This window comes from Orycteropus afer, unplaced genomic scaffold, assembly GCF_000298275.1.
Source record: "Orycteropus afer afer isolate SDZICR_OR568_19922 unplaced genomic scaffold, OryAfe1.0 scaffold00057, whole genome shotgun sequence".
Taxonomy (NCBI): Eukaryota; Metazoa; Chordata; class Mammalia; order Tubulidentata; family Orycteropodidae; genus Orycteropus; species Orycteropus afer.
In genome coordinates, this window is record NW_006921644.1 from 5,308,725 (window position 1) to 5,323,343 (window position 14,619).

The 14,619-nt window shown below is 39.3% G+C and overlaps 1 protein-coding gene across 1 annotated transcript in view; it reads right to left on the bottom strand.

Moving 5' to 3' along the window:
* The window catches only part of CMC2 (C-X9-C motif containing 2), a 19,627-nt gene extending 5,654 nt beyond the window's left edge, over positions 1-13,973 (bottom strand). Inside the window, exons 1-2 of the mRNA XM_007939114.1 lie at positions 13,893-13,973; positions 2,906-2,977 (exon numbers count right to left, since the gene is read on the bottom strand). Coding sequence (XP_007937305.1) covers positions 2,906-2,977; positions 13,893-13,973 — 153 coding nt within the window. The remainder of the gene's footprint in view (positions 1-2,905; positions 2,978-13,892) is intronic.
* Positions 13,974-14,619: the final 646 nt, after the last annotated feature.

A 14,619-nucleotide genomic window follows, 5' to 3' on the forward strand; every position in this document is an offset into this window, starting at 1 on the left:
AAAAAAAAAAAAAAAAGGCTCCAGGAATTGACAGGATACCCACTGAGATGTTTCAACAAATGTATGCTGCACTGGAGATACATACTCATCTATGCCAAGAAATTGGGAAGACAGCTACCTGGGCAAATGACTGTAAAAAATCCATATTTGTACCCATTCCAAAGAAAGATGATCCTATACACTGTAGAAATTATCGAACAACATCATTAATATCACATGTAAGTAAAATCTTGCTGAAGATAATTAAAAACGGATGCAGCAATATACTGACAGGGAACTTCCAGAAATGCAAGCTGGATTCAGAAGAGGATGTAGAATAAGAGATATCATTGCTGATATCAGACAGATCTTGGCTCAAAACAAATAATACCACAAAGATGTTTACCTGTGTTTTACTTACAACGCAAAGGCATTCATCTGTGTGGATCATAACAAATTATGGATAACACTGAGAAGAATGGAAATTCCAGAACACAATTGTGCTCATGAAGAACCTGTACAGACCAGGAGGCTGTCATTCAAACAGAACAAGAGGATACCACATAGTTTACAATCAGGAAGGAGTGTGCCATGACTGTATCTTTTTCCCATACTCATTCAATCTGTGTGTTGAGCAAATTATCTTGAGAAGGTGGACTATATGAAGAAGAGCATGGCATCCGGATTGGAGGGAGACTCATTAACAACCTGTGATATGCAGACGACACAACCGTGCTTGCTGAAGGTGAGGATGACTTGATGCACTTACTGATGCAATAAAAGACTACAGTCTGCAGTATGAATTACACCTTAACAGAAGAAAAATGAAAATCCTCACAAGTGGACCAATAAGCAGCATCATGATAAATGGAGAGAAGATTAAAGTTGTCAAAGATTTCATATTACTTGGTTCCACCATCAACACCAGTGGAAACAGCAGTCAAGAAATCAGACAACGTATTGCACTGGGCAAATATGCTGCAAAAGACCTCTTTCAAGCGCTGAAGAGCAAAGATGTCTCTCTGACGACTAAAGTGTGCCTAACCCAAGCCACGGTATTTTCAATCACCTCATGTGCATGTGACAGCTGGACAATGAATACGGAAGACTGAAGAAGTGCAGCTGGAATGCTCCTTGGAAGTGAGAATGACCAGACTTCATCGCACCTATTTCAGTCATGTTGTCAGAAGAAACTATCTCTGGAGAAGGATATTATGCTTGCTAAAGTGGAGGGTCAGCAAAAAAGGGAAAGGCTTTCAATGAGATGGACTGATACACTGGCTGCAACGATGGGTTCAGGCCAGTAAGGACTGTGAGGCTGGCACAGGGCCGGCAGTGTTTCATTCTGTTGTACACAGGGTCGCTATGAGTCAGAGCTGACTCAATGGCATCTAACAACAACATTAAAACAGGGGCAGAGCCCTAGGTTTAGTTTCCATTTAACTAGCCTCTAGAGTTTCTAAAAAATAATTTTGTAACATTTATGCAACTACATATTTGTACATGCAAAGAAAATTATCGCCCCTAACTCAGAACCACAGAAAAGTTCTTCAAACAGTAAAGGTAAGTGTCAACCTGAAAAGAGATTTCAGGAAGGGGAGAAAAATGAATAAATGAGAGAAGACGCCACAAAATGAAGATAGGTACTGGGTAACTTCAAACATTATACATAACCCCTTTTATACGAAGCTTTACAAGGAAAATAAAGGCCCCAAAATAGAGAAAACAAAGATTTAGAGACAGATTTTTCCATAGTTATATATTTATAATGTCCACATAAAACATGATATACAAAGCAATGTTGTTGTTGTTGTTATGTGCCGTCGAGTCGGCCCCGACTCATAGCGACCCCTCCTTGGGTTTCCGAGGCAGTATCACTACGGAAGTAGGATTGCCCAACCTTCCTTCCGAGGAGTGGCAGGTGGGTTTGAACCGCCAGCTGTCTGGTTAGCAGGCAAGTGTCTTAGCCACTATGCTACCAAAGCTCCCATACAAAGCAATATGGAATTAAATTTCTTTTCGAAAGCTTAAGATGCCACTGTGCTTGATTAGCAGCACTTGGGAAAAGACAACAAACTAGGTACTCCAACTATTTGTCCAAAACCAAGTAATAGTCTAAAATCTTGTTTAGAAGTTGACAGTTTTCCCAAAAAAAGATCCCTATGGCTTGTAGATAATGACAAAGAAATTTCAAATTGTAAAACTTTGGTCGAATTCCCTCATTTTACAAATAAAGAAATTGAGGCCCAGAGTTTTCAATCCTTGTTCACAGCTAATACTTAGCTGATGTAAGTACTTCTGCAAAATAGATTCAATTTTCCAAGCCTTAAAATCCATTTAGATGAGTTGTAGCAATTATAATAAAGAAGTTGTTTTCACTTGTGTACATAGCCAAAAAATGGCAATGTTCTAAAACTGTCCCCAAGTAGCACAGCAGCTTTCACTTCTGGTTTTAGAGGACGTCATACATATCAGTCAATCTTCTCTATTATACAAAAAATTGGGGGGGACATTAATAACAGCAGCAGTATATAATATTGTTCTAAAACGCTCTGTTCTATTCTTCAATTATACTTTCTCCTCACTTAGTGACTATCTTATTGCCCAACATTTTGAATTTATGACAATAGTCAAAAATCTGACTGTTCTGCATATTAACCAAATACATCGGGCAATAATGAACACCAAGGTGCAAGGCAAGAATAACACTGGCTACAACGGTTAAGATTATTTGTCTACTTGACTGGGCCATGATTCTCAGCAGTTTGGCTGTTATATAATGATATAATCTGGCAGTTGGATGATGACATAGTCATCCTCCTTTTTCACTTAACACTGATTTTCATGTAATAACCTGGTCGTTAGAACTTAACCATGTCAGTAAGTGAGGAGAGGCCGCACTTCCATTCTTTAACATTTCTCTTACCTCATTCTTCAGGCACTTTCTCATCTGCCGATCAAGATCATTGCAATGACCAAAAAATTTCAGAACGCTGTGCTAAAAGGAAGAAAAGGGGTAAAATATTTTATCGCATAATAAGCTTAGATGACTGGCTCATAGAACTTGAAGTTACTCCTACAGGAAAAAAATGGGTTTAATGTGTCACCTTAATAATAAGCAAATTATAGTTGTTGTTACTGCTGTTAGTTGTCATCAAATTGATGCTGGCTCATGGCAACCCAACATATTACAGAGCAGAACTGCTCCATAGCATTTTCTTGGCTATAATCTTTTTTTCTTTTCTTTTTATTGTGATTTGGGTGAAAATTCACAGAGCAAATACTTTCCATATAGCAGTTCACATACACTTTGTCTCATGACATTGACCACAATTTACCACAATGCGACATCTCCCCTCCCACTTCCTCCCGATAGTTACCTCTTCCCTGTGTCCATCCCTCCATGCACTCCTACCCCCTGAGCTGTCTCCCTGTGCATAAGCACTTGGCTATAATCTCAAGGGAAGCAGATTGCCAGGCTTATTTTCTGCAGTACCTTTAAGTCAGCAGTTGAGTTAAAATATACAAATAAACAGGCTTTATTTGGTCCTTCCTACCAAGGACCTGGTCCTTCCTACAAAGGAGGAGCAAATGCTCTATAAATAGAAAAGTAAAAAAGACATTTTCCTGCATAAAAGGGACACCTATAAGCCAGCAATCAACCTCACAAAGTATAAGCAGTTTTATCTCCTCAGTACCCCTTTGGTTAAAGGGCATGTTAAAATCGCAGCCCATTTCCTCTCTATTAGAGAGTGCGTGCTCAAACTGTAGTACGGCCCCAACAGCAACAAGCAAAAAGTTTCTTCACTAGCAAATACTCGTTCCATAGAAGTTATTTAGTAAGTGCCTGGAGACAGAGTCATTTTCTCATTTGTCTCCATTCAAAATATCACTCAAAATCCATCAGAAATACTTACCACTATTATTAAGTTGTCGGTATCCCACCTACTGCCATCAAGCTGACTCTGACTCACAGCAGCTCTCTGTAGGACAGAGCATAATGCCCATAGGCTGCAATCTTTACAGACACAGACTGTGACATCTTTCTCTCAGGTTAACAACTGTTGCTGTTACGTGCCGTCGAGTCAGACCCAACTCATGGCGACCCCTCCTTAGGTTTCCGAGGCAGTATCACTATGGAAGTAGAGTGCCCCATCTTCCTTCCGTGGAGTGGGTGGTGGGTTTGAACTGCCAGCCTTCTGGTTAGCAGTCAAGTGCCTTAAGCATTATGCTACCAGAGCTCCTAAGTTAACAACTGGTGGGTTTCAATCACTGAGTTCTCAGCAGCCAAGTGCTTGAACCACTACGCCACCAGGGGTCTTTGGTGGTCTGTATATGCCATATGGGAGCTCTGGTGGCACAGTGCCTAAGGCATTTGACTGCTAACCAAAAGGCTAGTGGTTCAAACCTACCAGCCACTCCTCGGGAGGAAGGTTGGGCAATTTACTTTCATAGTGATACTGCCTCAGAAACTCAAGAAGGGGTCTCTATGAGTCAGATCTGACTCGACGGCAATGAGTTTGGTTTTTTAGTTTTATATGCTATATAAATAAGTCATGAATTCACAATATGATGAAATGTGTGTATGAAGTTCAAGTTCTGTTTAAAAAACAAAAATAAGTTCCTAGTGGTTTCAGTTCCTATGACTAAACTATGAATGCTCCAAAGCAGGTGAAGATAAAGACAGTTAAAGACCTTGAACCTTAGCACGGCGATAATTAGCATGTTTGCACTTCATCATTTTGAAGGGTGGGTGGATAATATGGCAATCTCCATAACGACATGCTGTAAATTCAGAACTTGTAGTTGGAATAATAAGCACATCTTTTCCTTTTCTTTGAAATGAAGGCTTTCATGGAAACTAGATACACATAATTAGTAGGACATGCCTCATACAATTTTTTCCTTCCTGCTTCATTCCCACTGTATAAACCCTTCCTGGTCCACACAGAATAAATGGTGAGGGATTTCCCAGCAAGCATTTAACAGACTAAGATGTCTTACTGATTACCCAATAACCTTTTCAGAATAAATACTTAGTATGTATTTTTCCTACACAAATTCCCTGACAACAAATAAACAGTAACAACGCATTTTCACACCCCTTCTGTTGTTGTTATGTGCTGTCAAGTTGGACCCGACTCAGAGTAACCCCTCCTTGAGTTTCCGAGGCAGCATCACTTCGAAAGTAGATTGCCCAACCTTCCTCCCGAGGAATGTGGCTGGTGGGTTTGAACCGTCAGCCTTCGGGTTAGCAGTCAAGTACCTTAGGCACTATGCTACCAGAAAACCCCTTCCAGTCAATCAAATAGAAATAACAGAAATAATTACTTTTAGAATGTAAGGCAATGCTTCATAGTTTAATTTACATTATATCTTATCACTCTACTACAAACCTAGGCATCCTGTTTTTAAAATCTAAGACAAAAAGAAATTTGTTTGCTTTCTCCTAAACACTTAAGCCCAACTAAAAATTACATTCTTGTGGTACTAAGTGAAAAACACCAAATCCAAACTGCTCCAATGGAGCTGGTAAAAGAAATGCCCGTAGACTACAATCCTCTTGTATACAAAGTGTAATCTCTAGTGTCTGATGTCTATTCCTAGAGAACCAAACCAACTGAGCAAATGACTGAAGACACACATCAATCAACAGATCTCTGAATACCTTCCACACGGAGGACACTGTCCCAGGCACGGAGACCTGGATCCTACTCTCATAGCACACAGTCAAAGAGGAGACAAATAATGAAATGATTTCCATAAGCAGTGACTCTCAAAGTGTAGTCCAGGGACACCCAGAGCTTCCTAAGATCTATTCAAGGAGTCTACAACATCAAAACTATTTTCCTAATAGGGAGCTCTGGTAGCATAGTGCCTAAGGCGCTTGACTGCTAACCAGAAGGCTGGCGGTTCAAACCCACCAGCCACTCCTCGGAAGGAAGGTTGGGCAATCCTACTTCCGTAGTGATACTGCCTCGGAAACCCAAGGAGGGGTCGCTATGAGTCGGGGCTGACTCGATGGCACATAACAACAACACCACTACCACAAAGTCCTTATTTGTCTTGTTCACTCACTTTCATTCTCTCATAAGGGTACAGTGAAGTTTTCCAGAAGTTCATGAAGTATGATTTTGCAACAGAATGAATATGGAGGCAAATTTGAGAATCGAGCTGTATTCTATCAAGTCAGACATTAAAGAGAACTGCAAAATGCAAAGGCAATGCCACTCTTTTCACTTTAAGATTTTTTATGAAAAATAATGCTAACACGTAATCAAGTTTATTATTGCAGTTTTAAATACAACAGTAGTTTTAAACTTTTTCTGTTTTAATTTTCTCTCAGTACATATTGGTAGCTATGACATAAACAAAAAGTCTTTGGGTCTTCAATAATTTTTTAAGAATGTAAAGCAGTCCTAAATCCAAAAAGTTGAGAATAACAGCCATAAAGTAGGAAATGTTTTATGTAAAATACATGGTACCACCACTGGGTACACGGCCTATACAAAAGAATCTAGGCCAGAAGAGGAAGAAGGGGAATAAAAACCTGAAGGATGACTAAAACCTGGTCTAGTAAATGAGGAGTGGAGACAGAATGTTCTCAAACGAATGTACTCACATGTAAAGGCTTAGAAGAGGAAAAAGAGCCCACTCCAGGAACTAAGGGGTCAGCCACAGAAAAGAGCAGGTAGGGTAGGGTGGCGGCAGTATGGGGAGGAGGTGAAGCTAAAATTTAAGTGGGGACCAATTTCATGAAGGCCTTGAACCACAAGTTAGGAAATTTAGATTTTATTCTAAGGAGAAAGAAAACCACTGACAAGGAAGAAAAATTAAACTTATTTTTGAAAAAACATTCTAATGCAGTGTATAAAGCAGGTTCGGACAGAACACCAAGCAGTCAGGAGACCAGTTAGAAGTCAGTCACAGGCAACCCTAGTAAGATAACACTGGAATGAGTTATGTTAGTGGCACTGGCAATGGAGAACAATCGAGCAGAGATATTCAGCAGAGTATGGGCAGTACTTGGGGACTGTGCCCAGGTGAGAAGTCAGGGAGATGGAGGAATTTAAAAGGACAATGGTTTCTGGCTCAGACAGATACATGCTATTCACTGAGATAAGAAAAGCCTTTTGAAACAGATGAAATGGATTTGGTTCTGGACATGTTGCATTCATCTGCCCAATAATCAAGTGCAGTACAGAGTTGAGAGAAACAGGTCTGGAACTCAGGGAAGAAATCTGAGCCAAACACAAACAATGGAAACCAATGGAATCAATCAATTCTTCTAGGAAAAAGGTGTAGCCTTTCTCCATGTAGAGAAAAGGAGTCTGCCAAAGAAACTGAAGAGTGAACACAAAAATCAAAGGAAAACGACAGGAGAAGGTAGAAACCTGTAAAAGTGTTTTGAGAAGGACCCAAATGCTGCCTGGGAGACAAGTGAGGAAATGATCAAACATGTCCACCAAAGTTCCCAACAACGTAGTCACTGGTTACTCCGGCACTTTTCAGACCCTAGTGAATGTAGACCCCACACGGAAAGGATAAGAGCAAGTGTTCTTTCAATTCTATGGAAAAGTTTTCTCTAAAAGGGAAGCTACACATAGGATGCCTTAAAGTTGGGATTACAGAAAAGAATTCTGTCTTCGTTTTCTCAAGATGGAAAACATATAGGCATCTTAAAATTCCAATAGGAAGAAGACAACAGAGGGAATAAAATAAAGAATAAAATAAAAGCTAGCTAAACCAAACTGTTAACCACTTTATCTCTGCTCAGTGGACTAAAATGTAATTTTTATTTTCATTACACTTTCCTAGGCCTGTTAAACTATCTACATTGGCACTGTTACTCACATATTACTTTTATAAGTCAGGAAAAGAACACATGAGCATTTCTAAGTTTTGAGGAAAATAGCTATTCTAATATCTGTATTTTAATTATAAATAATCCGAGTCTTGCCAACAAACGCAGGAAAAATAGGCCAGTAGATCAGAAGCTGCCAGTAAACAGTGACAGCCAGGGAAAGGACATCTGCTACGAAGACCAGAGAAGACCTGTACAGGACAACAAGGCTCAGGAAGTCGGAGCCGTCTGGAGGTAAAAACAGCCACGTCTATCTACATTAAGATGGCTGGAAGTCGGAGCCGTCTGGAGGTAAAAACAGCCACGTCTATCTACATTAAGATGGCTGGAAATCACTGCAGCCTTCCAGCCCAAAAAGGGCATTCAGAATGATGCCTTACCAACAGAAATGATTAAAATACAAAATTAAACAAATTCAAAGCTAAAAGTAAAGTAATCCATTCATTTTACAGATTAAACAATTGAGTTCAAAAGGGCCACGTATTTAGTATTTTTAGAGAATTCAGAAAAATAGGTAGAAAGTTTGAACTTTATCAAAAAATAATTTTACAAAGGTACATATGATGAGTTTCCATTTACGTATATCAAGTGCAAAACCAAGCAGAACTGTACATGCATCAGTTCTAATAGTGGTTGCCACCCCTAGTAGGGGTGACCAACAGGGAACACAAGGGGTCCAGGGTCCTGGTGATACTTGACCAGGGTGGTGGTTAAATGGGTATGTTAGCTCAAGAGAGTTCACTGAGCAGTATGCTTCAATTTTTCTTTATGTGTATTATACTTCAATACGTTCTGCTGTGCATGGGGTTGCTATGAGTTGGAAATGACTCGACGGCACCTAACAACAACAACATACTTCAATATGACATTTAAAAAGAAACACAATCAAGACTGTATCTTCCCCTAAAAAAACCCCTATGGAACACAGTTCTACTCTGACACACATGGGTCAGTCAACTTGACAGTAACTGGTTTGGGTTTGTTGCTGTTGTGCTATAGTTTTAACAGTTAAAAAGCACAAGTGTACTTAGGTATTTCCTGATGATATAGAATAAATGACATACTGCTCAACTATTTTCTGACATGGTAAGTTAGAAGCACTTTTTAAAAACTTTATGACTAATTCAGGGTCACCTAAAAGTTACTAGGACCGAGAATTCCCATATACTCTTCACTCAGATTTTCTAACTGCTAACATTTTAGCACATTTCCTTTATCACTCTTTTTTTAAACCTATTGGTTAAGCTGTAGACATGATAGCCCTTTACCTCTAAATACCTACATTTAAAAAAAAAAAAAACCATAAATAAACACAGTAAATTATCCAACTCAGAACATTAACATTAATACTAGTATCTAATTTGCTGACCTTATTCAAATTTCACAAGCTGGCCTAAAATGTCCTTTGTACAGAAGAAAAACCAAAAACCAAACTCACTGCCATGGAGTCAGATCCATTCATAACAACCCCTCCTTGGGTTTCCGAGATAGTATCACTACGGAAGTACATCTCCCAACCTTTCTTCCGAGGAGTGGCTGTGGGTTTGAACTGCCAGCCTCCTGGTTAGCAGTCAAGTGCCTTAGGCACTATGCTACCAGAGCTCCCTTATACAGAAGAGAAAACAAGTTTTTGTTACTTCTGGTCCAAAATCCAATCCAGAACCACACTTCATTCACTTTTCAAGTCTCTTCAGTGTTCCTTGATCTGGGACAGTTCATCAATCTCTTTGTGGTTCATTAGCTTGACATTTTAAAGACAAAAGGCCAGTTATTTTGCAGAATGTTCCTTACTGGGTTTTGTTTCTTCATGACATTTTTGGCATGAATGCTGTAGAAGTGATGTGTCCTCCTTGGTACATCACACCAAGAGGCACATACAAATGTCTTCTGTTATTGGAGATGTAACTGATATTCTGGGGAAAGAGCTCTTTGCCAAGTTGCTCCACTGTAAAGTTACTGACAGGCTGATTGTAAAATTTATATGGAAATAAAAAGGACCCAGAATAGCCAAACAATTCTGAAAAAGGACAAGTTGGGTGCCTTATTTCTGATTTCAAGACTTACTAAAGGCTACAGTAGTCAATAGTGTGAAGTACAGACATACAAATGAATGGAATGGGGGAGGATCTTCCCCAATGAGTCAATTCCCACTCATAGCAACCCTAGGACTTCTGGTGGCATGGCATGGTGGTTAAAACATTCAGCTGCTAACCAAACAGTAAGCAGTTCAAACCCACCAGACACTCTATGTGAGAAAGATGACAGTCTGCTTCCATACAGGTTTACAGCCTTGGAAGCCCTGTGGGGCAGTTTTCCTCTGTGCTACAGGGTTGCTATGAGTCAGAATCGACTAAATGGCAATGGGTTTGGTTTTATGGAATGGACTAGAGAGCCCAGAAATAAACCTACTCATATACAGTCAACTGATTTTTGATAAAAGAACCAAGGTAAGTCAGTAGGAAAACAAGAGTATCTTCCGCAAATGGTGCTGGAATAACTGTATATATAGATAGGGAAAGAAAATGAACCTTGACTCATACCTCACTTACACCATACACAAAAATTCACTTGAAATCATAGAGCTAAATATAAAAGCTAAAATGATAACATTTATAGAAGAAAACACAGGGAAAAACATTGTGAGCATGAAATTCTTAGAACACCAAAACCAAAAGCCATTTTTTAAAAAAAAGTTAAACTAGATGTCATCAAATTACAAGTTGCTCTTTGAAATACAGGAGCTTTGGTAGCATAGTGCCTAAGGCACTTGACTGCTAACCAGAATGCTGGCGGTTCAAACCCACCAGCCACTCCTTGGAAGGAAGGTTGGGCAATCCTACTTCCGTAGTGATACTGCCTCGGAAACCCAAGGAGGGGTTGCTACAAATTGGGGCCGACTTGATGGCAAATAACAACAACAGCAATTTTGAAATACAGCCTTAAGAAAATGAGAAAATATCACAAGAGATGTATCAAATAGAGGACTTACATGCCAAATCATATACAAAAATTTCTTATAACTCAATAAAAATACAAACAAACCACCTTTTAACTATGGGCAAAAGAATTGTTATGAATAGTCAACAGGTTCATGAAAAGATGCACAAAATCATTAGCCTTCAGGGAAATATAATTTCAAGCTACAATGAGCTACTACTACTACACATCTATAGGGGTGCTAACAATAAAAAAGACACTTGATAGCTTTTATCAAGTGTTGATGTGGACGAGGAGCTGGTGGGAACACAAAACAGTACAGAATAAAAGACAGTTTGGCAGTTTCTTACAAGATTAAACAGATACTTACCACACCATCCAGTCACTCCATCCCTAAGTTTTTACCCAAGAGAAATGTACACATGTGAATACCAGGACATTTACATGAACATTCATAGCACCTTTATTCCAAACAGCCCAAAATTGCAAGCAATCTAAATGTCCATCAACAGGCAAATTAACAAACTGTGGCATATCCACACAATAAAACTAAAATAACTCACTGCTATCAAGTCGGATCTAACTCATAGCGACCCCTCCTTGGGTTTGTGAGGCAGTATTACTACGGAAGTACATTGCCCAACCTTCCGAGGAGTGGGTGGTGGGTCTGAACTGCCAGCCTTCTGGTTAGCGGTTAAATGCCTTAGGCAGTATGCCACCAGAGCTCCTAATACTACTCAAAAATAAAAAGTGATCTACTGATACATGCAAGAGCACATATGAACCTCAAGTTATGCTAAGCAAAGCACAAGAGCATACAATGTAGATTCCATTTATAAGAAACTCCAGAAGAGAAAACTAACCCATAGTGACCAGGTAGTTCAGTGGTTGGCTGGAGCTAGGAGTGGGCATTGGGGGTCAACTTGAAAGGAGCCCAAGGAAATTTTCCAATGCAATGGCAATGTTTTATATATTAACTATGATGGGTATGTATACATTTTTAAAAGTTCATCAAACTGTACATGTAAATAGATACATTTTACTGCATGTAAATTACACTTTAATAAAGTTAATTTTCTAAAAAGTCAATCTTTAACTCCAGTGATTTGAGATGCCACTTTTACTACAGGAAATCCTTTGGAAAAGAGAAAAAAAAAAGAATGTTTAATTTTATTCCAATTTAAAAATATTCATGAACCAAATGACAACATGCAAATATAAACAACCAATAAAGATTAAGTAAAAGTAAAGACTGAACAACTCTGACCTTTGACTTAATTCGAATGACTTTGGAAATAAATATGAAGAGCTGATATTCTTATCTTTATCTAGTGTTGTAAAATACACGGCATATTTCTACAAGGTCAGACTGACAAAACCCTCGCAGACAAGACAGAGATGTTGCTCCTGAAAACCTCTCTCCCCGCTGTGCTGCGTTCTTCCAGCAGACCTCCTCGCCTCGTTTCTTACTATCACTGACTATATACAGAAGTGAAGCAGTAATGCAACACAAATAATCATTTCCTGTGCTTAAAGAAGTAGGCATTTTACGATTTTCCCTTTAAAAACAGAAAGTAGCATTTAACTTATATGGTTTGGCTCATTCTTCAGTTGGGTCAGTTAAGTTGGGGAAGTGTAAGAACAGTTCTCAGTATCTGATCTAAATGTATGGAGAGTAGAGTTTGCTTAAAGTATATTGCCATCAACAATTCTTTGATCCAGTAAAAATATCAGACTTCACTGGCCAGAGATATTACTCAGTACTTTACTCTTAATCTTTAAATTTTACTCATTTATATACCAAATACATGGGGGAAAAAAGCTAAATACTTAACATTTATAAAAATATCAATCTGATTTCAAGTTTCCCAAGTATGAATTTCTTTTCCATTTTGGTTTTAACCATGGAATTTTATTTCCATCCTCCACTAACAAGTAAACTTGTCAACTTAGGCCAATCATAAATTAGATCTAGTTAACATCTAATTATATAAAATGTTTCAATTTCCTTTAATAGAATAGTAGCCATCAAGGAAAAGACAATGAGAATAATTCCATTACATTGACAAGAGTCAGAGCTGAACATAATTATTCTCAATCCTATAATCAGGAAGAAGAAAGCATTTAACTGTAAGAACAAGAAATCTAACTACTACATACTATGTCAATGAATATAACAATCACGCTTGATTTTTACCTATCACAAAAGGAAGTGGTGGTGGTGCCAAAGGGGCCAGGAGGCCCCATCTTCTGACCTCCTCTAACCCCACAAGAGGAATAAAGCATCACCATCAGTAGCCCAAGGCCTATTCCTGTGAGGCCAGACATGCTGCCTCCCTCCAGCCCTTTCACCAACCCCCACACCAACCACTGCTCCCACAGCACCCACCACCTCTCTGCTGGGTTCAATAATTTGCTACAGTGGCCACACAGAACTCACAGATTATGGGGTTTATTTGGGAAGCACCAGGCTACTATTCAAGTTCAAGAACATGCTCAGTCTCTCTCAGCCCACTGTCTCTCACCAAGAATCTCTCTCAGTCTCTCTCCCAGCAGTGTGTGTCTCTCAGTGTCGCTCTCTCTCTCCCTCTCTCTCAGCAATGCATGTCTCCCGTGTTTCTCTCTCAGCATGTCTCTCGTGTCTCTCTCTCAGCAATGTGTGTCTCTTGAATCTCTTAGCCAGCAGTAAGAGATTCCATCTGCCTCTAGGAGTGCTCCGTTAGAGCCTGGCAGAGTGGCCAAACTAACCAATGCCAACATCAGACTTCTACATACCTGAGAGACAGTAAACTTCCCAGAAAATTACTTGGTGCTGCTCCCAATAGAAATATCCCAGGTGGACAACTTTAACAATCAGGAGCTACTCAGTTGCTCACAGCAAATTCCACCAGAGTTTACAAAGACTTTTGGCTAGAAAAGCCACACTATGTAATTTACTACACCAAAGGGAGTTAGTGAAAAATCACAAGTATCAATTCCTAATCTTTACTAAGCCCCAATGTCTGTTACTAAGACATTATCATTCCCTTCCATTAACAGAGAAAACATTTCACATTAGTGTGCTGTACCCAAGTTTCATTTTTGCATCACGGTCATTTTTTTGGACTCTTACATTTTTGTGACATTCCTTTAGCAAGTTAATCAAGATGTTGCATTCTTCAGTGTGCAAGTGTGGAGATAAGTCAGGATGCATCTTTAGGAGAAGATGATGGATCACAGCAACCTGTGGATACAAGAGGGTCTTGAATATGCATGGATATATTTGTTAGTGCAACCTAAAACTATTTTCAATAAGAACTTGCAGTGACTTTTATCAGAAAAGAATGCTGACCATTAATCAGCTGTGTAACCTCAGGCCAACTCATTAAACTTGAACCTAAATTTCCTTATCCAAGGATTTACTATATTCAGGAGCATTTAACCAATCTGCAGGTTCAAAAGTAGAATCCTCTAAAAACCTAATCCTAGAAATAAGTGCTCAAAACCAAACCAAACTTACCGTCAACTGAGTCAACTGCGACTCATAGCAATACTTCAAGACAAAGCAGAACTGCCCAAGGGTATAAATCTTTATGGAAGCAATCCAAACCCCACTGCCGTCCCGTTGTTTCTGACTCACAGCACCCCTAGAGGACAGGGCAGAACTGCCCCAAAGTTTCCAAGGCTGTCAATCTTTATGCAAGTTGACTGTCTCATCTTTCTCTGGCAGAATGCCTAAGAGGTTCTAAGTGCTGACCATTTGGTTCACAGCCAAATGCTTTAACCACTGTGCCACCTGAGCTCCTAGAAACAAGTATCTGAGAGATAAGTACTCAAACCTGTTTTAATAAGAGATCCAT